The sequence below is a fragment of the Plectropomus leopardus genome, chromosome 10 (assembly GCF_026936395.1).
Source record: "Plectropomus leopardus strain MGB_pleo_1.0 chromosome 10, ASM2693639v1, whole genome shotgun sequence".
Lineage (NCBI taxonomy): Eukaryota > Metazoa > Chordata > Actinopteri > Perciformes > Serranidae > Plectropomus > Plectropomus leopardus.
In genome coordinates, this window is record NC_142185.1 from 21,851,896 (window position 1) to 21,876,911 (window position 25,016).

Sequence of the window (25,016 nt, forward strand, 5' to 3'; positions counted from 1 at the left end):
CAGGCAGAACAGATCGTATGCCGCTGCATCCAAAACTGTTGCAAATTACTGTTACAAAAATGATTAATAATGATCATCTGGGCTGCCCAGTAGCTCACCTGTCAGAGCGCCCCATGTACAAAGGCTGTGTCCTTGCCACAGCAGCCACGGGTTTGATTTCAACCTGTAGCCCTTTGCTGCATGTCACCCCTCCCACTGCCCCCATCCCTTACCCCCCTTCATGCCAAGGCTATCCTATTAAAATACAGGCATGAAAAGCAGCCAGAGTTAAGGTTTGACTTGGGTTAGCCTCAACAACACTTGGTTAAAGTGAGGAAAAGGTAACCCTCTAAGGTTATATTACTTGGTTTGTGCCCAAGATTCAGCACCTCACTCTGCAGTTCCCCTCAGATCTACAGAGCATTTTGACATAATTTATTTCATTGCTGTTTTACAACTAACAATTTATCTCTTTTAACTCACTGCTCTCATTAGCCTGTTTTCAACAGCACGAGGGAGTTGTTTTCGCTGTTAAAAGCTTTAATAAACCCATTGTACTTCACAGTACAATACATATATAGGCCCATTAGCTAAATGCTAACACATATCCTTAAAGGAAAAATTAAAACTTAAAATTATTATTTATATATTAGTTTCTCATGAGGAAAACATTGTTTTGGGGGGTTGTTTTTAGGACTGTCAGCCTTAACGCATCAATCACAATGTGTTTAAGGGCCGTAATTAACACGCATATTTTTTAAATCGTGTTAATTGCATTAAAAGTTTTAAAGCTACAGTGATGATACTGGTATCATATAAAATAAGAAGATCTGAGGATACCAGTGTCACCAACCATCATGCTAGCTTCTCCACCAGGGGGTGGAATAACACTCCAAAGTTAGGCTAAATTTTGTCAATGGAAAAATCGCTTAGCCATTTCATAGGGGTCCCTTGACCTCTGACCACAAAATATCTGAATGAAAATGTGTTCAGTAGGTACCCATGAGCCTCCCCGTTACAGACTAGCCCACTTTATGGTAGTTCGATGCAGTTTCTTGCTGTCATTTGATTTCTGATCAAGACAAATCTGATCCTGAAATCTGATCCTGATGAAATTCCTGATCTGATAAAAAATTGCTTTACCTTGTCAATATGAGCTAAAACCTATTCTCAAACGAAAAACAATGGAACTGGGAATGTGATTAAAATGTGATTAATCACAATTAACTATTGAGATTTTGCAATTAATCACAATTTTATTAATCAATCATTTGACAGCCCTATTTTTTTTTACATGTAAATGAAGAATTCCAAAAACTAAAAAAAATCTTGATGAATTGAAGTCACAGAGTGCACGTTTAACAACAGTAAAACTTCATAAAAACATTTTTTTAAAAACTCTCACATAAAAGAATAATCAGTATAATCCCAGTCTCATTTATCCAGTCACATACTTTCCAAACACGTGCATTTTTTGACGGGGAACTGAACAGAAAGTGAAAATTATCCATGCCCTTTTTAAAGCCAGACTCCAGTCTGTTAGTTTGTTTGTGTTATTGTGTGTCTTCTTCGTTTTAAATGGTTAGTTTGGATTCACCAAAGTCACACAATAACACAAAAAACAAACTGATTGAAGCAGTGGTAGACCAGCAAGTTTCACTTTTAGTCCAGTTCCCCATTGGAAAGGACTGTCTGTTTGGAAGTAGCCCATTGAGTGTATGACTGCATAAATTACACTTGGATGTGACCACATGAGTTGTGCAAGAGTTTGTAAACAGATGTTTTTATATAGTTTCGCTGTTGTTAAACATGGACCCCTGTAACCTCGATTCATCGAGACTATTCTTCGTTTTTGGATTTTTCCTTCACTGGAGGCATACAAAAACAAGTTCTCTTTACAAATTCGTAGAGACAAGGGGTGAGTAACTGATATACAAAAGGTCATTTGAGGTTAAACAATTCCTTTAAGTAGTTAAGTTGTGATAGGATAACACACATGAATGTCTACATTCGGTCATTGCACATCAGACTAACACAAATGTTAAACTCTTTCCACAAACAGGTTATAATATTGTAGCGCCAGCATGTATGAATGGGACCAAAGGCCCAGATGGTACATTTTGGATAGTTCAACCCATATAATACTGATGGAATACACACAGATGTTTCACCACCATTTGCCCTGTGTGGCATTTGGACAACCCAAACCCAAAGAGACAGTAGCCAATTTCACTGCCATCCAGCTTCTCTAAATCCATAAAAAAGACATTATGTTCCTCCACACTGCAATCTGGACAGAAAACACCAAGACAGCTGCTACAGTAAAGGTATGTCCCGAAAAGCATCATTTGATGTGGTTGACAAAAGACTGCTTAGGAAGTACACACTGATAAATACAGCAGAACACCGTAGTAGCGCAGACTAGATATCAATGTCCCTTCAGTAACAACCCTGAAATTGTCTCACAGACTGCAGGGCCAGGAAACTGTGGAGCAGTTGGTGCTTCAACATCTGCAGCGCTGAAACCTCTGCCAGTACTATCTTACTGGCCGGCCTACTGGAAATTAGTTGAGCAGATGAAAAAGATTGGAGAGGTTTTCAAGCCAAAGGGAACTTTGACTCCCCAAGGACAGGAAATGAGAGACAGGTGACAGTAGGGGTGAGTGAAATATAGGACACAGATTGGTAGCTGTGAAATAGTGTGGTTAAAGACATTTTATGTGATTTAGCAGCCCGGTATATAACCACAGCAGTGCTCTTTCTTGCTCACGATGCCTTTGGGGCCCTACTTGAGAATGCAGCTTCCCACAACCATAGCCAATCTGCCCTATTTTTGACAAGGACAATTTTAGAGGTCCATACATCAAGATCCACTCAGAACTTGCAACTATTGTTCATAGTTCACGCATTCACGTGGTATTATATAGGAGTAATTACACTGTAATAGTGCTGAATAGAAGTCAGGTAATTTAGGAAAACAGGGAAAATAGGAAAAATAAGGTTATACATCTTGGGCTCACTAAGATGTAACCTCAATAAATCATCAGTGAGAAAGGGGTTCTTGATGTTTTTGAAGGTCTTAAGTATTTTACTTGACAACACAATTGTGATATGATAATGTATCAAAGATACATAACAAGTTCTAGATGCCTGACATCTAAATAGTCAGAATTTTAGGTGATTTTTCTTCGTAATCTATCAAAAAATGTCACCCTCACCTCACCCTATTGATGGTCAAAACATCTTTAATTTTAAGCACAGGGCAACAGTGTGGCACAATAACGTGTGTAACACATAATGTTTGGTCAAATCATATGATGTCCATTTAATTTTCACTGAAATATTATGCCAAATATCACATAAGATCATTGAAGGTCTGAAAGCAGTGTATTAGTAAGAATTATCTCTTTAGGATTACTGATATAATTATTACTGACTCAAATAAATCACTGTGGTCCTTCTTGACATCACAACAGATCAGGTGTGTGTAGAGTATATTAAGCAGGCAGAAGATTGTTTCCTAATCTCGAATGGACATTCTTTGAATTCTGTGAGTGTCTCGCTTCACAAGCCACACAGTCAGCAAGTATTCTGGCACAAAAGATTGTGATTAAGCTCCTTGTGAAAACTCCTCATCAACCTGCTCAGAAAATTAATTGTTTTTCATGGCTAATTCAAAAGTGCATTAGCATAAATTGACAGCTGCGGTGTGCTATATGCATACGTAAAATTGGAGTTCATCCTCCGGTCGGGCGAGATCCTGGAGATGGAGCCACGGTTAACTCACAGAGGTCAGCTGAAGGAACAGACCCCCGTCAGAGTGAATGCCAGCAGTGGATTGCAGCCTCAGCAGCACGGCTGACACAGGCTTTTTTGTGTCTGTTAGCAGAAAGAAACAATCCCCCGAGACACAACATCAACACACACAAGGTCCCTCTTGAATATTCAATTAGCCCTACAAGTACTAAGAGGAGCTAACCAGCTTTCTGTAAAATCAGTCACACCCTGATAGCCATGAAAGTACTTGTGGGTTAAAGGCTCTTCAAGCAAAAACACAAATTGTGACCATCAGGAGTGCAACACATTCTTCTATAGTTAGAAGCGGACACAGTTGGGACTGGGTAATTACTATCAAGACAAGAGTCTGTGTTCGGGACTTGCGTTGATTAAGTGTTTGAGGCCATCTGCAGAGAATTGGGGGCTATTAAATTTTGATGAAACCAACAACAACCAAACCTCCATGAAGAATGACTCACACTCAAACCCATACATCCTCTTTTTCTGAAATCCTTGACAAAGTCAACAACAACAATTGCACCAGGGACTCCAACAAATTTAAGTGGGCACAAACAGATTCCCATCAGTCCGATCCTCGAGGAATCACAGCATATTGATTACCTTGTTTCATGCTAGATTTTGGTTGTTGCTCAGAGGAAAGGAGACCACACTGCATCCAAAGAATGGACGAACCGTCTAGGTAATTTGGCCGTTGTGTCCTGTATCATCTCCTCTAATCCAGGGAGAGTGCAGGGCAATAACTGTTCACAATAAAAGGTCAGTTTTGCATGAGCCTGAGCTGAAAAATAGCAGTCATGGGTTAAGGGGCTAGTAAAATGTCTATGATTTCTAGTCATGGATGAAGAGAGAGCGACGGAGAGAGGGAGAGGCTAAACTCTGAATACAGATTAGGGAGGAATAGGTCCACGTGATGAACAACACAATCAAGCAGAAAGCCCAGCACTTCTAGCAAAGAACACTTTTGTGCTGTGAGGATTGCGTCTTAATTAGAGTCTGCCTTTGAATGACTTGAGACAACTGGCATCTGCGAAAAGACAGGCGTTCATTTCCCATGGCTACACAGCTCATGAACAAACACTCCCTTATCACCTTCTCATAGCAAATGTAATGACATGTCCCAAACAACATATTGAAATATTTGATAACCTGAGCATGTCATCAGATGTCCTTTTATTGTGATGACTTCTATTCTACATGACAGACAAAAGCAATCAAGGAAAGCTATTCTCTCTAAAGGTAAAATGGGAACATCCCACCAGTTGCTGTATTCTTATTAAGATGAATGACTTCTTTTCAGCTTCCTTTTCAGTGACAAATAATAGTATCAATATAACGAGATTGACAGTCTTTACTCTAGACTGTGTATAAAGATGGACAATATCACAGCACCCCAAAAGCGAAGATAAAACATCTCTATCGCCCCCCGGTGGCTGGCTGCAGTACAGGTTATAAAGTCCACCTCCTCCGTGTTAGTGGACGGGACATGGGCCAAACTAACAACAAACTTTTTTCCCAAAGATGATTTCTGTCATCACCCTGATGTATTTTCAACGTTCTCTGATAAGTTTGGTTTTAATGAGTTATTTAATTCTACAACAAAGGGATTTTCCACCATGACTGACAGCTGTGTAAGCCGATCTATGCGTTAGCATTCAATGGTGCTGCCTGTAATTGTGCTGATGAGTGTTTTGGCGGGAACTCCCACATTGCTACTGCAAAGAATTTGGCTACAAATGTCTTCACCAGCGCAAGATGACAGTGGCTGTATGCCGGATATTTTGGCTTCACATAAGCATAATGGGAGTAAGGAAGGACGCGTCGTCCATCTTTATATTCAGTCCATGGTCTACACCCATAGAGGCTGCAATTAAGTGCACTGTGGTGCTTTAACCAAAATTTCTAATGTCAACATGCTTATGATAATCCTGACATGCTGATGTTAAGCAGGTTTAATGTCTGCAGTATTCATGGTCTTACAGACGTGTTTACTAACTGCCACGCTAACAATTGCAAAGCACTGTGTATTATACATACAAACAGCTAAGGCTACGTAAAATATCATAATTTTTGCAGGTATGTTGGTCACTTTTGTTCATTAGTTTGTTTACTTTGTTAAATTGTATAAAATAAGCTAAAACAAAAACTCTTGTGGAACTGTTTGTATGCAGACAATTTTTTCTTGTTTGCTTTGCAGAGCTATTAAACTGCCAAGTTTATACACTGGACTGACTTTTAATAACTTTAAAGTACTTGAAGTGTGCATTGTGCAGGTATCGGATCGGGACTCAGTATCAGCAGATACTCAATATCTAAAGCATCTGATTGAAAAAAAAGAAAAGAAAACTTGATCAGGACTTGATCATCACTGAGACAACTTTGCATTTGCAGAAAACATTTCTCTAAAGAGGACAGGGCCTATGAAAACCAGCACTAAACAACAGACACATGGAGAACACTGCTGAACTCAACAATCAGGCTTAATACCTACATATAAATGAAATGACTTACCAAATATACAGTGAAGTGTTAAGCACGGACATCTTCTGATTCAGAAAGATCTTGAGATTGTGTTGTAACAAAGTTCAGGCAGCAGCAGCTCTCTGGCTCCATGATCATGTGTTCACAGTGAGCTTCTGCTCTGTTTTGGCCTTCAGTTTCCACAGAAGTGGCCCTCTCTGTCTCCTTTAAGGCCTGTTCAGTCCCCCTCTGCAAAAGTTCCTCTCCTCTGCTCCAATATCCCTTTGTTTCCATAATGAACAGCATTTCACTCAGTTTTTGTCAGATTTAATTTTCTTGTGCTGTGTCTTCCAAAAAGCTGCTGAGTTTGAGCCAAACAGCTGACCAGCAGCTTGACATTTCTTCTTCTGTTAGGTTTTTATGGCAGACTAGGCGCCTCTGGTGCATCTCTGCCTCACGCTGTTGACACCGGTCATTACACCCTAGCTGGCACCTACCAACCTAAATCCTGAGAAGCAACTTTTAATGGTGACTGGCATCCAAAAAGTCACATCATCGCCACCTATTGGATTTACCCCAAAATCTTCACCTACTATATAAAATAATAGTAATGAAAATAATAAACCCTTCCCATTCAGTTCCCACTCCATCATAAATGTCCCATTTCTGGTTGTTTGAGAGCCTAAAAGCTTCTCTCAAAGGCTGCTGCACATCTTCTCCAGAAACACTAACAACATCCAGAAACCTCCTTGCTGCATCTATGATTATTTCCATTTTCTCCAATTTTCTCTCAGTTCCAGCAGTATGGTTATTTACCATCATCCCAAAGGCCAAAAACGTCATCTGGTCTTTACACAGGAAATATTCCTCATGTTTCCTGGCTGACTTTCCTCTTTAGCTTCCTGTCTTACATATCTTGTCTTTCCTACCTCCTCCCGTTTACTTCTTTTCTTCGTTCTGACCCTGAATATTTCTGCCTCCCTCACTCTATGGACAGTCAGCCTCCCATGCTGCAAAATTGTCAGAACTCACTCTGCATCCGTCTCACAGTCTCCTTCACATTAACTCTCCACATTTACATCATGTCTGTGTCACTTCTGCATACAAACAAACAAACAATGTCCAAACTTCCAACAGTTCTTACACTGTCTCACTGGACACAATAAATGATCCAAAAACACTATCCGGCAGAAACTCCAAATCAAAGTGCAGCATGACAGACTTTGTCTCAAAGTCTTACTGAGTCTCCTTGTCAAATCTTTTCATTCTGAAACTGTAACACCGTTACACTCTTTAATCCTTTGAAACCTGGAGCAACATCACATTTCATGTGCTGCTTTTAGATGCCTTTTAGAAGTATTTAAATCCTTGAACTCTGAGCAAATTGGTGCAATTTCCTTTAAAAACATGAGGGCAAAGGGCAATGGGAAACTTGGTAAAAAATGTTCCACAAACTGCAAGAAATTAGTACGTTTAGAATTTTAAAATAAAGCTAGCTAAAAGATAAACGCTAGGAAAAACTATATTTATAATTACGTATTTATACTTAATAATTATTTTTATATAATTAAAATTAAAATTAAATTTTAAGCACCTTTTCCAGGTATTTTCTTGGGTTTCTTTTTTACTTCCTTTTTTATTTTCTTCTTGTTAATTTATTCGTTCATTTGTACCTTTTAAAAATATTAATTTCTAGCTCATTTTTGGGTCATGTCTTCTCTCGTTGCTCATTGCCCTCTTCCCATGTTTTTGAACGAAATCATGCTTTGCTCAGGTTTCAAAGGGTTAATAAATATTGCGAATCTAGAATTGCTTGTAAAAATATTTGATGATTATTAAAAAGAAGAACACGGACACAAGTTAACTACATAACAACTGAATCAAAATAGTCGCTAACATGACAAAAAATAGACTAGGAGTTTAATGTGCAGTTGCAAAATGGGCTACGTTTGAGTACTATGTGTTTTCCTCTATGTGTTTTATCTAAATATTCTGCATTCTAAACAGAGGAACATCGTATCAGTTAATCTCTGACACAGTTTAGCCACATTAGCACAACCTTAAAAAACACCAGGTGTCGTCTACTTGACATCCCACAACCAGGCAGAAATCTGTGTAATAAAGGCATGATATTTTCTAGACATCAGAGTAAATAGAGGTTTCTAGAGCAATCAGCACGGGCTGACAAGCAGGAATGCATCTTTGAGTTCATGTCCTTCCTGGATGCTTCCCATTTATCTCGACTGTCAAGTAAAGAGGACATGATAATGAAAGGTGAACACTCCAGTGAATGGCTCTCTCTGCCAGCCTACCATGCAATGCAGAATAATGAAAACTCTGCTCATTGGCCTGAGCTCTGCTGGATGTTGGATGTGTGTGTTGTAGTAGTAGTAGTAGTAGTAGTAGTAGAAGAAGCAGTAGTAGTAGTGGGATAAATGTAGCATCCATGCTGTTAAAATCTGTGACGCATACACGTTTATGGCATTGGAATTTAGGAAAAAGGTGACTGACAACTTTAAATTATTTATATTTATAGTCAATGATATGCAGTCATAGTTAAAATGACAAAAAAAACCCCACCAAAAATATTGTTTTATTACAGATATTGCCAACATCTGGTGATACAATTCAATTGTACTGGTTTCTTTATTTTTTTAAGTAATCTGTGACCGATTACAAAATTCTAGCTGCCATTACACAATAAGAAAGTTGTCTAAAGTGGAAACATTTTTATTAAATCTCCATAATGCTGTGTTGTTTAGATGTATCATTTCATTCGCCATTCAGTTCACTGACCGCTTGAGATAAGCACTTTATTAGGTATACAGATACCTCCCTCTGCTGGAGAAAGGCAGTAACTGCATATTCAATTTAAAGGAACAATTGAAGGGAAACTATCCTTATTACTAAAATCTAAGACGGGACTAAAGCTTGCCACCACTGCAACACTGTCAAGTCTCATAGTACAAGGACTAAAATCCACCAGTAGCTACATCAAAATCTAAGCTTTTTTTTAACATCCTTTTTAATACACCAGCTGCAGTGTACATGAGAGCTTCCAAATGTCAACAAACATTTTAATAATATATAAATGGCATTTGAAAGTTTACATCTATTTTTGTTATTCATAAGAAATTGTTTTAATATAAATAAGTCTGCCAGCAGTAACCAGAAACTAGCACATATCATTTTTTATACAAATAACCTGAAATGATGGCTAAAAAGGCAATTTATTGGATCATATTCTGTAACTTACTCAAAATCTGAAGTTTGCTTTTAAATTGTCCCTCTTTTCACATGAAGAAAGAAAGAAAAATTTGTTTTACCATGAAATGTTTTCCATCAAATTATATTAAATATTGTTTAGGAAAATGTTACAATGTAATGTATAATTGCTTTATTCTTGTGTTGAGATTCCAAAACCTTTTTCCTTTAAGGACAATGTAAATGTTTTCCTAACTTATGCAGATTAGTGAAATGGTGTTTCCACAATTTCTTCCACCTCCTGCACATTATTTCATCGTTGCTCAATCAGAAACAGTGAAGGTGCTACAGAGATGTTTTAATAGTGACAGAATCCTTCTCCAAAGGGTGGTGGATTGGATTGGATACACTTCCTCAATACCCTTATTCAAAGTGGGATGAATGAGGAGAATCCTTTATTTCTTGTAAAGTGAAAATAATTTATTTACATCATGAGACTGGATGAATGTAAAGGCTGTGACTCCCCCTGCTGGGATGCACTTGTTGGTTGTGGTCACCTGCAGTTCATCCGATCTCGCTTGTAAAGATGCCAGAATACATGTTAACAAAGAGCTTCTTGTCTGAAACATCTGTCAATATTGAAGTGCTGTTCTAATTTTTCCTTTATTATAGTGGCTTGACCAACAATTCACAAAGTGTCTACAGTATTTAAAAGCCAAAAAAACAAGCTAAATGCTCATATAACAAGTATATTGCATAGGATATTATTTTTCCAATGGAATACTTCTTAAAAAATTACAATCTTTGGCTTCCCATATACTATGGTGAAGATGGGGGAAAATAGACCAAAAGCATCAGTTAAATTAACACATTTTTTCCTCATTGGAAAAAAAAAACTTTTCAGCCCGAAAAGACAATTACATTCTGCACAGTAAAGCACAATTTGTTCTCTTAAATTTGCTAAACCAAATGCCTGAAAGGTGAAAACTCAAGAAATACCTCAGTAAGTCAATTGAAATATTTTATTTTCATATGTTTTTTTCTCAAGAAAATATCATTACTTGTGCACTTTTAGAAACTTAAGAAAAAAAAAACTTCAAAAGTCCAACAGAAATGTATCCAAGATGCATGTGGGCCATGTCACAGGAGAACTTTGTGCAGAACAATTCCCCATGTCCTCAACAGGCCGGGACAAGTGCAATACCACACAAGTAGAGAGCATTGCTACCTCTCCCAACCTGCACAGAAAGGGACCACTTCTGATGGATTCATTTCAGCTCTATGGTCAGTTTTGCATGGATTTGCACAGCAGTACAATGAAAAGCTGAAAGCAAACCAGCAAAACTAACCAGAGACCCATGTGCATAAGCTACCTCTGCCGTTTTCCAAGAAGAAACACGTGTCTAGGAGTACTTTAAGTGCTCACACTGCAGTAGAATTCAATAAAACTACCTGCACTATAAGCACTTTAATACTACTGAAACAAGTCTCGGGCCTGCTGTCGTCGCTCTGGTGAAAACTGGGTTGACCTCAACAGAGGAAGACACAACAATCACAAAGAGGATTCCGATGGAAACACAGGCCGCCATCAGTTTTGCATAGATTTGCACAACTTATTTCTTCTTGCAGCGCAACTATGCAAAACTAACAGAGAATTGCAAGTGTATGTATACACTCACAGTATGCACATAAACAAACAGATACAGGTGAGTCCCAGCTCCTTATGCCAGAAGGAGCACTTAGGGCAGTAGATGCTAGTCTACTTCACTATCTGCACTAGATGCACCTTAGCATAAGCAGGAGTGGAAGGCCTACAAGTGCAAATTACGTCGAATAATACCCAGTTAACAATGATTTGTTATAACTGTATTTTCATAAAAACTAAACAGCTCAGCTTTACATTCTTTGGTCCATATATCACAGTTATTTATAAACTAAGGGAGAATAGATAAAACTCAGTAACAGTCAGTAGCCAAACAGAATTAATGTACTGCTTAACACTGCAATGTCATTATTAATACTGACAGGATGCCTCACTAACATCGAGCCTGCAGATAACAGGGGCCCCGCTCCAGACAGTTGCCTCACTCGGGAACAGTGGGGGGCTGAACAACACAACAGGAAGGTGACGAGGTCTTGCCAGATGTGTATTCAGGTGTGTATTTGTATTCAGTCTATCCTGTAACGACTATAACCAGCCGTGTCCGTCAATAAGCCTGCTCCTTTGGTTACCATTATCAGAATAGTGCTGAAAGTGCCTTCACTGCAGTAGATTTTATAAAACTACCTGCACTGTAAGCACTTTGACACTACAGTGACTTCAGACCGGTCATGGGGATTTTTCAGTCACAGAATGAATTAGGATGCCTTTAAATCCACAATGAGGGACTTTCCAGAGGAGATACAGATGTGCACAGGGGGTCTGCAAGCATAAATGAGACACAGCATTATGAGTGTGTTAGCAGTTTTTTCCAGGGCTGAAAACAAACATTTTTAATCATCTAGAATACATTATTTGATTAATAATTTAGTAAATCTAATGAAATTGTAAAAAAAAAAAAATGCTTAAGTTTGAAAGGGCCGGGTAATGTCTTGAAAGTGTAATTATAGGCCCAATAAAAAAAGCTGAAATGATATAAACACGGACAACCATCACCTAACATTTAACAAACTGGAACCAGAGAATGAAGGACTTTTGTCTGCAAAAAGATTAATTATTAACAAAAAAACTGACCTGCCACTTATGCACTGCTTCAAATTTCCAGCACTGACTGAATTGTATAACTGGATAGCTCAGTGAACCAGAATGACCTTTGTTATTGTGGACTTGAATAGTAACCTCAACTAAGGTTATGTTTACAGTGCTGTTTATCTTTTAGCTTGCAAGATTTCTAAATCATTTGATATAATTTCAAAGGGATGTAAAACCATAGGAAAATGGATTAGGTTTGGTGCAGATAAGACAACTATTGTTATTTTGGACACCTAAATGTCTTGCATCTTAAATGTCTTTCAGAGTTCATACAGGATTTAAAACTGTATACTTTTCTTAAAAATGCCACTTGAACAATATCAAACCAACTTTAGATAAAATATTTAAAAAACCATAAACCCTGATCAATTACTTTGGATAAGAGATCATTTGCCTTACTGTTTATTACAACATAAAACATTACTCTTTGATGATAACAAGAGGGTTTCTATATTTTTTTAAATTATAAGTTACTAACTATTTTGAGATTTTACAATACAATGTCAGAAAAAAACGATTTCTAAAATCCTACTTCCCTTGTCTTAACATTGAAGACTTTTGAAAGATTAATCAAAGACATTTTAATTCCTTTAAGATCAATTAATTCAGTATCTTTTGGGACTTAAAAGTAACCCTGTTTACACCATTTAGGTGAAAAAAACTACAGATCTTGCAAAGTATGTGTTTGCATTTCACTCAAAAGTAAGACTATAGCTATATGAAAACATATGGTCGTGCCAGAGGTCATGAGACTAATTCCTTTAAAATTTTGCACACTCATCCCTGCACAAAGCGCCAATATCCCGGGGACGGAGGCGCCTAATTGCCTATTATTGTGTATTGTGATGCTGACTTAAGTCCAGAAAATAATCAGGAAACTTTTGGATTTTGAAGACCACTGCACTTATGTTTAAAAAAAAAACGTTGATCGGCGTGTCGAAATGTCTTCAATAACAAAGTTCAATGGGAAACCTGAGTGTGAACCAGAGCTGCTAGAGGATGGCAACACTTGCGCTCCAGTCACATTGCCGTACCCCTCCCCCACGCGCTAACATGGCGCCCAGGAGTCCGCATTTTTAGCGTTTAATAAACCTAGTTCCACCGACTGGATAAAAACAACACGAGCACAGCTAAACTGGTGGCGTCAAACTGCCTGTGCACTTTAAACAAAAATCAGGTGTATGTAAAAATGTGCGCTCCAGAGGCGCACCAAGCGCATGATACAAGCAACTGCAAAGTTAAGCCAAAAGCCACTCCAGCACACAACAAGCTAGTAGTACCCGAGGGCTCCATCAAAACAGTTCAATGCAAGCATGTGCTAGCCAAACATGCTAAGCGCGTGCAATCTGCGAGCACGGTTAGCTTTCACAAACATTATCCGATAAAGATTTATTAAGCCACATTTGGGTTACATATTTAAAGACGGCACGTGCGCAAATACATTAAAAAAAAGAAAAGTTAGCATGTTGGCTAACACACTGCATCCACTTCATAGCATCGCATTTTCTTATCTTAGCCAACTTAGCTGTTTCAGTTTAGCTTACCCCTGCAAGCTAACACAAATTATTTATCAGTGCCGAGTGCTTGTGGACACTGGCATCCACTCTTAAGCACACATAATGTGGTCGTTAAAGTCGGTGTCAATAACTTAACGATATCGTTTCGTTGTTAGCATTAGCAAGTGGCTAACTCGGCAGCTCGCGGGATAGCAAAGGCGCGCGGCCTGCTGCAACCCCATGTGCTGCTGCTTTGTTCTGGAGGCACTTTTAAGTGTACACCATAGCGCACAAATAAGAGTGGGAACTTAATTCTCTCATCAACATGTGGCCGACAACCGGAGCAGACGAATCTATAACTTGCAGCTACCACTAAAGTGTGTAACGCGTAATTTTCACGAGTGTAGTATCACTTCCCCGCGGTACCGACTTGAGGTGCAGCAGCAACACATGCTTTTCAAATCTCCCTCATTCTCCAACCATGGAGGAGAGGTTGCCATGCGATGCGCCCCTTACAGCATTGTTTTCAAACGCGGAAATTGACGATTAAAACGTTTTTTTCCCCACAGCGTGTTAAACGTAAAAGTGCGGCTCAGGTGTTGCAAATAAGCGCCGAGCATTTCACTTTCCTGACACATCTCCCGAAAAGGCTAACAACAGGTTTCTTGCCAATAACATGCGCGTAATAAGACACTAGCTTCTAAAAATCCACCATCTTCACTCACTTGTGCAGACTTACCGTTTACTCACACTGTTTCAGGGGGGGATCTGCAAAACTGAGAAAAGAAAAAAAGCGAATTGAGTAACAGCTAAGACGTATAAATCCAAAAAGCACAACCATGTGCTATTATTATGATTTGCAAGGAGTTTGTGAATCGTAGTAAGATTGCGAAAGTGGCGCGAGTAGAGTCTAGGTTTAACCATGTGGTGAATGAAGGGCGGCTCCCAGCCAGCGTAGCTAAACCCCAACTCCTTCATTTGCATAAATCAACTACTTCCTCTCCAAGTGCGACTCCCAAGTTTCACCACTTGATTTAGTCTGTTGATAAACACGCAGAGGTGGCGAAATTCACAAACTCCTCATTTATACCTCATAGAAAAACAAAACAAATAAAACAAAACGAGAAACAACTAGGCTTCTTATGTAGACTGTATCAAAACAAGTCACGCACAAGGCAACGCCCACAAAGTTTTATGACCTGATATTGTTTGCATTTTTTCCGCTTAATGTAAAGGGAAAACGTGTTATGATAAACACTTGAAATAAATTTAACCTGTCGTTCTAACGAAAAATCATCAATTCACGATGAACAGACATTAGTGAACACACTGTTTATCATACCAGTTTTATAAATCTGTCCAACAGGATTTTCTTTATTTCTATTCACTATTTTTTTTAGTGTACTAGCTGCACAATATTTGATGTTTTAGTCTTGTAATAGCAAACATTTTAATGATTAAAAAAAGCATCATTTCTATATGGTGAGACTTGCACAGGTGCCTCACAATGGAGCAGAAGTGTTGGCTTGATATGCCTGAATTAAAATGTTTACTGCAATATTATCATGGCATTTTGTGGAAATCTTAAAGAATAGAGAAACAAACTGATGTCTTGGTGTCTAATTTGCTCATACAACCTGCTGGTGGTTATTTTATTCATTTGATACAGCAGAAAAAAATAACTCATATGCTGGATAACATAAACATAAAGGGTCAGAATGTTAACATTAATGTGGCTTAAAATAGGGAGCAAATAAAGAAACTGACTTTACTGCAGTGCAGTTTTCCTTAACATTAACTTCCCAACAAAAGAAACACAATGTGAATATAATGCATTTTGTTGTGACTCATGTTTGTGGACAGATAGTTGAGATTATTGAATTTCAGGCTGTATAAAAGTTATAGCACAAGAAATTTTCAACAAAAAGTTATTTGATTACTCATTAATTGTTATATCTTTGTCATTATATTATCTGAACTGAAAACAATTAAAACTTTTTTCAGTACAGCATATCTGAACTGAAAACAGTTGTAGCAGAAAATGTTTAATTACAGCATATCTGAACTGAAAACAGTTGTAGCTGAAAATGTTTAATTACAGTATATCTGAACTGAAAACAGTTGTATTTGAATTTTTTTAATTGCAGCATATCTGAACTGAAAACAATGTCAAGCATAGGCTACTTTTTGTGTGCAAAATTAAAAGAAAAAAAAACAGCAAACAGCGCTCCATCCTCTTGAAATACAATTATATTTTAATGTTATTTTGGATCCTCATTATTGTAATGTGGGTCAAAATTAAACAAAAAAATTCACAGTATATTGTTAAATAAAATGGTAAAACCAGCATGTTTATTAAGGCCTGCTTTATTGTTTCACTAAAACCACAAGTTGCTCTAACTCAAGGCCACGCTTTTTGCATTCTTGTATTAAAAACAACATTCAGCCATGTTAGCATCAGAATAAAACCTTATTTCAGTCAACAGCTTCATGCACATACAGTCAAGAATACTACTGTTTTATTCTCTGTTGGTTTGTTTTTCTTTTTTGGTATTCTGTCCGTTGTATTTACTAGTTGTAATTTTGTTCAATTGAAAATTGCGTAAATTAAATTTTATCAAAGAACACTCACTGATTTCAGCAAATAGGCCAAACTTTAATAACAAAATAAATGTAACTGCCACCAACATGGTTTAAAGTATCTCTTACCAAAGCTCCTCTCTCTGAAGGGGCATGAATAGTGCTCCTCCTTAAATGTGGGGGGATTGTCGAGTTCACCTTTCACCTCTAGATTCAGTCATGTGTGAAGTCACAAAATGGAGGCACAGAAGAAGTTGCCCATCTGCTCAGACATTTAAAAAAGGCCGATATGTTATATGTGATGCTTTTCTACTGAGACGACACAACATTTATTGGTTTCTGAAAAATGTTTGATAACCTAACTAGAACAGGAGTTTATCAGTTAAAAAAGTGAAAAATGTTGTACATCTATAATTTAACTTTACTAATTATATTAAGTGTATATCTGAATTTTAAATGACAAACTTCTAACTTGAACACTGGAGGACATAATTAGTCAACAGGAAGGAAACACCAGTTGAAAATTAGTGTCTGGCAAGAGGTTGCGTTCACAAATTAAACAAAGGGTATTTTAATGTCCGACCTGATGAATTCAATCTTAAAAAAATTGTAGGTAAAAATGCAATTAAATGTAAACTATATCCAGTGAAATATTATGAATACAATTATTGTTTGAACAAACTTCTGACCACATCCCCATTTCAAAACAATAGTTCAGCTTTAAAAAAAATAGCATTCCTGAGCCACTCAAGCCAAACAGGTTGAGAAAACCAGTTGCAGACAATCTGTAAAGCCTACACAACAGTTTTGAGTCTAGAGTCAATCACAAAAATGCAGCAGTATTTTGTTCTCTCGAGTTTAACTAGGGCTGATAAATCTTCATACATTTTGATGTGGATATGGGTCAAAACATCAAAACTGAAATCTGTGTGCTATGCTCAAAATGAAATAACATCAAATCCTATGAAGATCCCTCTAAAACAGAACTATTGATGACCCATGTCATCATGACATATACTCAGCATACATAAAATATTTGAATATGTGGGCTTCTTTGCTCTTAGCAGAAATTGTCTGTATGAACAAAAAACAGTTTCATTAAAATCTAATTTCTTAGCTCACAATCTATTCATTGAATTAATAGTGTTTGCAAGAAAACATAACTCCAAAATTAATAGGCCTATTGACACTGACGTAATTCAAATAGGCTATGCTTTTGGGTGAACTGAAACATATTTCTTCAAATGAAATGCGACAGTATTATGTTTCAATACTATTCAACTTTACAAAATGCATAATGAACAATGTGCAATCGGACAAAATAGATAAAACAAAGTAGCACTGTGACAAATGCCTGCTGTTGCCTGGTTCTTTTGTTGTTGTTTTTTCCAACAACAAAGTTCATAAGTGACAGAATGCATGTTATAATGTTAATATAATGATGCAGTAAATAAAAGTACTGGTTTGGTGTTATTATGGTATGCTAAACAATTTAAACTATACATTTATGGTAGGCCTATGTGACATTGTGACATACCATAAATAGGCCCACAATTCTTTCAAATATCTTAAAATAAAACGGCTATTTTTTCTCTTTTTTGCAACATTTTAGTTGTAAACAATTATATTAAACAAAAATTGGCTAAAAGTCTGTGAATGTGTTGGTGTAATAATTGTATCTGTTATGCTATGTACCACTTCTCTCTCTCTCGCTCTCTCTCTCCTTTTTTTTTTTTTTTTTTTTTGTTTCGTCGTCCTATTGTTTGAACCGCCCCGGCTGCCGTAGGGCAAACTGCGTGGTGCAATTGGCTTTGGTTGCTCTCTACGGAAGTCACACCAATCTACCAAAATAATGTCACACCACAACTCAAACACGATACTTTACACTCATCTATTACGGAAAATAACAGTGAAACTCATTTTTTCTTTACAATATTAAAATATGTGCATCACAGCACGATATTTTAATTAATCTTTAGGACATCGATGGCGAAATTGTTTAACTATCAAATCTACATTTTTTTTATTTTGAAGGTTGACGTATTAGACTCCCGGTGTATTTGAAGCATTTCTGTTGACTTAACACTTCATTTTCTTGTAACCTTGTGCGGTTTTTACTTTACATTTTACAGTTCGCACTGTTAATAACAGTACCGTGTTGATGCAGGGGAGTTAAAGGTGAGTTTATCAGCTTAGTTAGAGCAAATATAGATGTTTGTGATGCGGTTTATTCAGTATTTTAATCCATGGGACACCTAGCATGTGAAGTTAGCTGTTAGCAGTTTGGCTGATCCCCGCTGTACTGACAGACAACCTACTGAAACGTGCATGTTAGAGCTGGACTGAACAAATATACAAAAATATCTCCGTATATGTATGTGTGTGTGTATGAATTTACTCAAACAACAGATATCCCATTTTCCAGACAGGAAACACTTATAACAATTGTTTGTAAGTGGTGTTTTACATTTGATAGCAGTTTATAAGCAGAGTTGTACTCAGATATGTATATGTACAGCCATGTGTAGCACTGCATGTAAAGTGTCTTTAAATCATGGTTTTTATGAAGGGAAATGCTCTACTCACTCAGGTCACACTGCGCTGGACCCTGTGTGTAAAATTTACGATTAAATATATATTTGTGACACTTATCATGCTTGGTAATAGGGGTGGCAATCACCAGAGGCCCCACAATACAGTATCATCACAAATAATTTGGTCACAATACATTATTATTATGATTTTAAATGTTTTGTGACAGCATATACTGCAATATATAATGGTATATTAGCTTTTTCCAAAGTAAATTTTGGCCCCAAAAGGAAAACTTTGTCAATATCTTCCATCTTAAAACAATGTTTTAAAGATAGTTTCTCACTTAAGTCATTTTTATTGCAGCAAAATTTGCTGAATTGACTGAAAAACAATTCTATTAGGCTGCGAAAAGTTAAATTTATATTTACAAGATTAATAATTTATATACAAAAGAAAAATCAGTACCTGGCATCCATGAAGCTGTACAATATTGACACGCAAAAATATCTCGATACTGTGCTGCATTGATTTTTTCCCTCATTCCTATTTGGTATAACAAAGATTTTAGATCATTATGTTCCATAAATGTCAGTTAAAGTGCACAGCATGTACAAAACAGGTTTATACACTTAAAACATAGATTGTATTTTATGCTGCTCTTCAAATCTAAATTGAATGGTTAAAACTTAATTATTTTCATTTCTGCCTTTCACCCTTTGTGAGATGCACGGTTTTCCTGGCTTATGACTAAATTTGAAGTGAACCTGATTCACAGATAAAGTACTCTCAGTCAGAAAAAACAACAATACATAGCTGATTGCAGTAAATTACTGACAGAGGGAATTGCATGTTTTGTTGACTTTAATTTGCTGTTTTCTAGCTGTCTTTTAAAATCATGTTTTTGCCTTTTTAGTCTGGCAGATTAATGGCTGCCTGCGTGCTGTGTCGGCGGGTGCCCAGGCTACGCTACCTCTCAGGCTTCAGAAAGGAATTCACCCAGGCTCAGCATGCGCCTGTCAAACAACAGGATGAGACTGATGATCATGAGGGAGAGAAAGAAGTATTGCAACACCAGGAACCCTCTCCCCAAGGAGAATACAGGCTGTATTACAACCCCTCCTCATACCAACACTTGGCATGGAACTCTGTAACCTCTGGGAGCCAAACAGATAATGACGAGGACGATCAGTGTCTCTCCATTCTTGCACCTTCCTTCTGGCAACAGAGCAATCGCTACAGTGTGAGTTGCTCGAGGCGCCTCTCCAGCTCAAAAAACACACTTCTTAAATTAGCTTTTGACAAAGACTCTGAACGTGAGATGCCATCAGTGTCATCATACAACAGAAAACCCACACCGCCAGAAGTTAAAGTAGATACCCGCGCCTTCATGAAATGTCGGCTGGAGTACGCCTCCATGACCCCTGACTTCAGCCAGCAGCTTCACCCAATCGAATGGGAAGAGGCTCTGATGGTGCTCAAAAAGGTGGCTGTCTTAAAAGGCAGCATGAAACCATCAGATGTGTCTGAGTTTCTTGTGAAGCTGAGTTGCTTGCACCAGGACAAGATGTCACTATTGAGGAGCGACCAGCGCTTTGTCATACTGCTTCGATATTCTGTGGAACACCTTCGCTTCTTGACTCAGCCTCAGCTGCTGGAGGTGCTGCAGTCCTTTGTGTGGCTGGGTTTGCCATCTAACCACACTGTACTCGGGCTTTATGAGGCGGAGCTGAGCCGCCGGGCCGACCACATGAGTTTGCACCAGTTGCTGTTAGCTGCTGACTTGTGGCGCAACATTGGAAGGCAGGTACCCCAGTTCTTACAGCACCTCTATGACACAGTCCGTCTAAATCTGGGACAGATTGGGGTCCCTGAGCTGGTGCAACTGTTGTATATAATAGGTGAAGGGAGGCAGTGCCCAACAGACCTGATTCATCCTGTAGAGAAGCTTCTCATATGTCATTTACAGCAGCTGTACCCCGAGGAGGTCGGTGCTGTATGCTTGGGGCTCTTTAAATCCCAGACTTCAGTATCTGAGGAAGCAGTGACTCAAATAGTTGATAAGGCACACTCTTTTGTGAAGGAGATGAGCGACTTTGCCATGGTGAATGTGCTGAAATTTCTGCGTTTCAGTTATCTGCTCCACAAGCCGTGGCTGCAGGCCATAGCAGAGGAAGTTCCTCGACGGGCCCATAGGATTAGTGTCCAGGGGCTGATGCATGTGGCACTTACCTGTTCAGCGCTGCATTACCACGATGAGAACATCCTAAAGGCCATTGCTGAGAGAGTTCCCTCTCTGGCGCCATACTGTAGGAGTAAAGACTCTTGCAAACTGCTGTGGGCCTTCGGCACATTAGGGTTTCCTCCAGTCAAGAGCCCAAGCTTCTATCCGAGCCTCATAGAGGCGCTTAACAACAGGAAGGCTGAATTCCAGCGATACCCAGAGCATCTGCTTACTGGTCTTCTAGGCCTGGCCTTTGTCTCTAAATTCCCAGAGGACCTAATTACATTAGCTTTGAGTCCTGAATTTGTCAACTTAGCAACGAAAAGCACACAGCTGGAGCTGAAAAAAGACTTGTTCACATTAGATGAAACCGTGGCTCTGGAGTTGCCTCATTGGAGTGGCCCGCGGCTGAGCAGTGAACTCAAAGAGGAGGTGGTGGAAATGCTGTGGAAGTTAGCTCAGTCAACCGTGTGCCAGAAACCAGAGGTTCAAGAGGCAGAATCTGCTCTGCAGGATCTGCTCGGAGGAGAGGAGTTTGTTTGTAAGAGAATGATTCTCCCCCACACTCGCTCCATCGACCTGGAAGTACATTTGGACTCCAACGGACAGCCGATACCTGTGAACCCAACACCCCACACCGTCACGCCGTCTCCAAATAACAGTACAACCAGATTTCCTTCTCATCAGGGTTGGAGAAGACTGAATTTAGAAGTAACCTTAACGGACAATCTTTTGGCACAGCTAATCAATACCAAAAACACCACAGAACCTTTAACCTCACCTCCCACATTTAAGCCTACGTCTCCTCACAGAGTAAAGCATGAGGAGGGTGGGAGACTGTTTGACACAGGGCTGGACCTGACAAGTGACATTATAGAAACTCTTGCCAAACCCAGCATTATGGGCTCAGCCCCTCAGAACACCAAAGGCACAGTCAAACTTGCTATCCAAGTTTCCAGCAGGAACCACTACTGCTACCACTCACAGCAGTTGTTGGGCCTTCATGTCTTGAAGAGGAGGCATTTGAAGTTGGCAGGCTACACAGTTGTAGAGCTTAGCCATCAGGAGTGGTTCTCCATGCTGAGAAAAAGTAGGACTGAGAAGCTGGCATACCTGCACTGCAAAATCTACGACAGTCTGCCATGATTCTCTGACCTTCAACAGCAAACTGGGACTGCAAACTATGTTGGCACTCTTAAGTTTGTTATGAGTTATGTGCAAAGCACAGAAAATGTCTTATTAAGAAGAGGAACAGACGTTTATCCAAACCCACTATTGATTGTTGTACATGTTTAGTTCAAAATGCATTTCTTATGTTTTATTTTGTCAAAACAGACAAGACTTTTTTTGTGAAAATAATGCAAATTAAAAAAATGAATCACCTCACTGTCCTGATCATGGTTTTCATATGATTTCATTGCATACAGTTGGTTTATTGATATGTATTTTATTTTACTCAATTTACTCGAATTTAAGTCTTCCTGCAATAATGTGCTAATGCCAGGGTTCCCACAGTCATGGAAAACCTGGGAAATTCATGGAATTTCAGAATCCCATTTCCTACACCTGAGAAAGTCATGGAATCAGTAAAAATGAGTGAAGTTTTGAAAAAGTCCTTGAATTTTGTTCTGTGTCAGGATTTTTTTTCAGTAATGTTTCATGGATAACCATCCATGAAATGTAACATTAGAACAAATTTAATTTCTGTAATTGTGTTGGAGCCCTGTAATGCTAAAGGGCTAAAAGAAAAACTGTGTTTTTTTGCATCATACTTGCAAAAAAATCATGCATCATACACTCACTCATGCATGATGGTCTCCTCAGAGGTCAGTGCATCCGTTCAAGTGTTTTTAGATTGTGGCTCGCATGCACGTCAAAGGTCATACTTGATCTTTTCAGCTGATGTGAATGTAACAGACTTATTTTTTGGTGGCTGCTCATAAACAGTAGAATTCATTATGTATTTGGATAAAGGATTAAAATCATCCATTACAATTTACTACTAAAGGGAAGCCAAAATAATTCACAGCGGAGAGAATGGTCACAGTTTTAGTGAAGCATCTGTACTTGATGCAGCGCTTGTTAATCACAGATCTCAAACAGACTCTTCTGCTTTATTGTTGCTGTCCTGGCTGGAAATAGGGAGTAAAATTTAAATGAGGCAAGTCCACTTCAACAGTTTTGAGGGTTTTTTTTAATTCCAACAATGTTCTGGAAAAATGATATTGGGTTATTCTTTTAATGTTGCTGAGAAAAATTGGTTTTGAACATTTTTTTCGTCAAGTATGGCAATAACTACAAACATGTTCATTTTTTTAATGGTGGGTCTATTTCAAAGCCCTGCAGTGGCCGAAAGAGATAACTTCACCTCACCTGACCTGTTTTTTTTTTTTCAAAATTTAAATACTTAAACTTTTGTCCGAAAAAAAAAGGGTTCTTGTTTCAGGATAAAGTCTAAATCATCACTTTTACAGTAAAAACATGTTTTATAAGTTCAAAAAATGAATTGAATCAACTGAATAATAAAGGTTGTAACCCTGTTAACTTGTTAAATTAAGGTGGACAGACAATATTAAAATAAAAAGAGATATTGTCAGAAGTTTCTGGAAACCCTGGATTTTATACACTTTAGACAGTAGCCACAATTATTAAGTTTTTGGCAAAAATGTGTTGGTTTCACCTGTTTTTCATTAGTAGCAGTAAATCTATAAAATAAATACCTTTTGGTGTGAGGCATTCCATCTCAAGATGTTTGATTACTCACAACGTGGATAAAATAACGTGATCTTTTAGGACCATATAATGCACTACCAGCACTGCAATCCCAATATTCATGTGTATTGTGTAAACACATCCCTGAAAGGCTCAAGAGAACTTGAATGTTAGAGACTTTACAAAAATCTGTTGTATGAAATGATTTATAACACTCCCTCAATGCAAAACAAGATTTCCGTGGCAGATCACGCAAAAGTGTAAACAATACCTCTGAAACTGTCTGAACATCCAAAGTGACAGACTGGATGCAGCCCTGCTGACTTTGGGAAATGAGTCCTTTCACACCAGGATACAATTGATGTTTCCATGCTTGACTCCTCCGAGGGGTTATAGGATGACTTTGCTCTGGAGGTCAGCTGTCCATCTCTCATTCCATCCCTGCAGTGGGATCAGTGTCCACAGGTGTCACTGCTTGTATTTTTATCTGTATTGCAGAGGCAGAAAGAAAGAAACAGTCTTTTATCTTTGACACGTTATTGATAGGATATTGTTCCGTCACCTTGTATAAATATGAAGTGGTGTGGAACAACAAAAGTGGGCTGTTGACGAGCTGTCAGAATCACATCACGCTGGTTTATTGTAAGCTTTTCCAGTTTTATTCTTTATTTTGAATGACAACAGAGAATTTGTGAATGCAGTGTAGTTCAACAGGCCAAGGTCTGAGATGGTGCTCATCAAAGCTCACCATAAATTAGTGATAGAAAAAAATAATCAACAGCTACTGTATGCTCAAGAAATCATGCAAGTTATGAAAATAAGTAAGATAATATGTTCTTTTCAGAAAACCCAAGACAAGGTTTAATTCATAGACTTTCAAAAGCATAACGAGGAACAAAATTTGAAGAAAGAAAAATATTTGGCATAAAACAGGATTGTTTATGTCTTGCTGACTGGTGTATACAGATTCAGGGACATCTGTAAGCAGGATATCCTTGTTACTCCTTGAAGAAAAAGCCAGGATGAGACCTTGGTGTACACTGGAGGACTACAGGTATGTTGTGTTCCCCTTAAAATGTTTCTCCTTTCCCTCCCTTCCCCCTCCTTTCCTTTGTGACCCAGAAACCAGTGTTAGTGCTTCCATTTTGCCAGCTGTCCCAATACTGAGACAAAAACAGCTTCAAGGTCTCCGACTAGGACACATTGTCTGTAGGAAAGGTAGTACTTATAAAAGGCTCTTTTTAAAAGGCATTTAAGGTCCAGTGGGTAGGATTTAGGAGTA

General features: G+C 38.3%; 2 protein-coding genes and 1 long non-coding RNA gene across 4 annotated transcripts in view; 1 reads left to right on the forward strand and 2 right to left on the reverse strand.

Moving 5' to 3' along the window:
* The window catches only part of LOC121949433 (glypican-6-like), a 150,370-nt gene extending 143,738 nt beyond the window's left edge, over positions 1 to 6,632 (reverse strand). For both annotated transcript variants that reach the window (XM_042495118.2, XM_088083290.1), the window contains exon 1: positions 6,286 to 6,632. The gene's annotated coding sequence lies outside the window, so the exon portion shown is untranslated. The remainder of the gene's footprint in view (positions 1 to 6,285) is intronic.
* An 11,657-nt stretch (positions 6,633 to 18,289) lies between these two features.
* fastkd5 (FASTK mitochondrial RNA regulator 5) lies at positions 18,290 to 22,411 on the forward strand. Its single transcript, XM_042494650.2, has 2 exons — positions 18,290 to 18,444; positions 19,715 to 22,411. Exon 2 carries the CDS (start codon positions 19,727 to 19,729, stop codon positions 22,166 to 22,168), a length of 2,442 nt encoding a protein of 813 aa, XP_042350584.2. The 5' UTR covers positions 18,290 to 18,444; positions 19,715 to 19,726; the 3' UTR covers positions 22,169 to 22,411.
* Positions 22,412 to 23,160: 749 nt separating this feature from the next.
* LOC148188514 (uncharacterized) overlaps positions 23,161 to 25,016 on the reverse strand; it is a 52,849-nt gene continuing 50,993 nt past the window's right edge. Inside the window, exon 5 of the long non-coding RNA XR_015777641.1 lies at positions 23,161 to 24,221. This is a non-coding gene — a long non-coding RNA (uncharacterized LOC148188514). The remainder of the gene's footprint in view (positions 24,222 to 25,016) is intronic.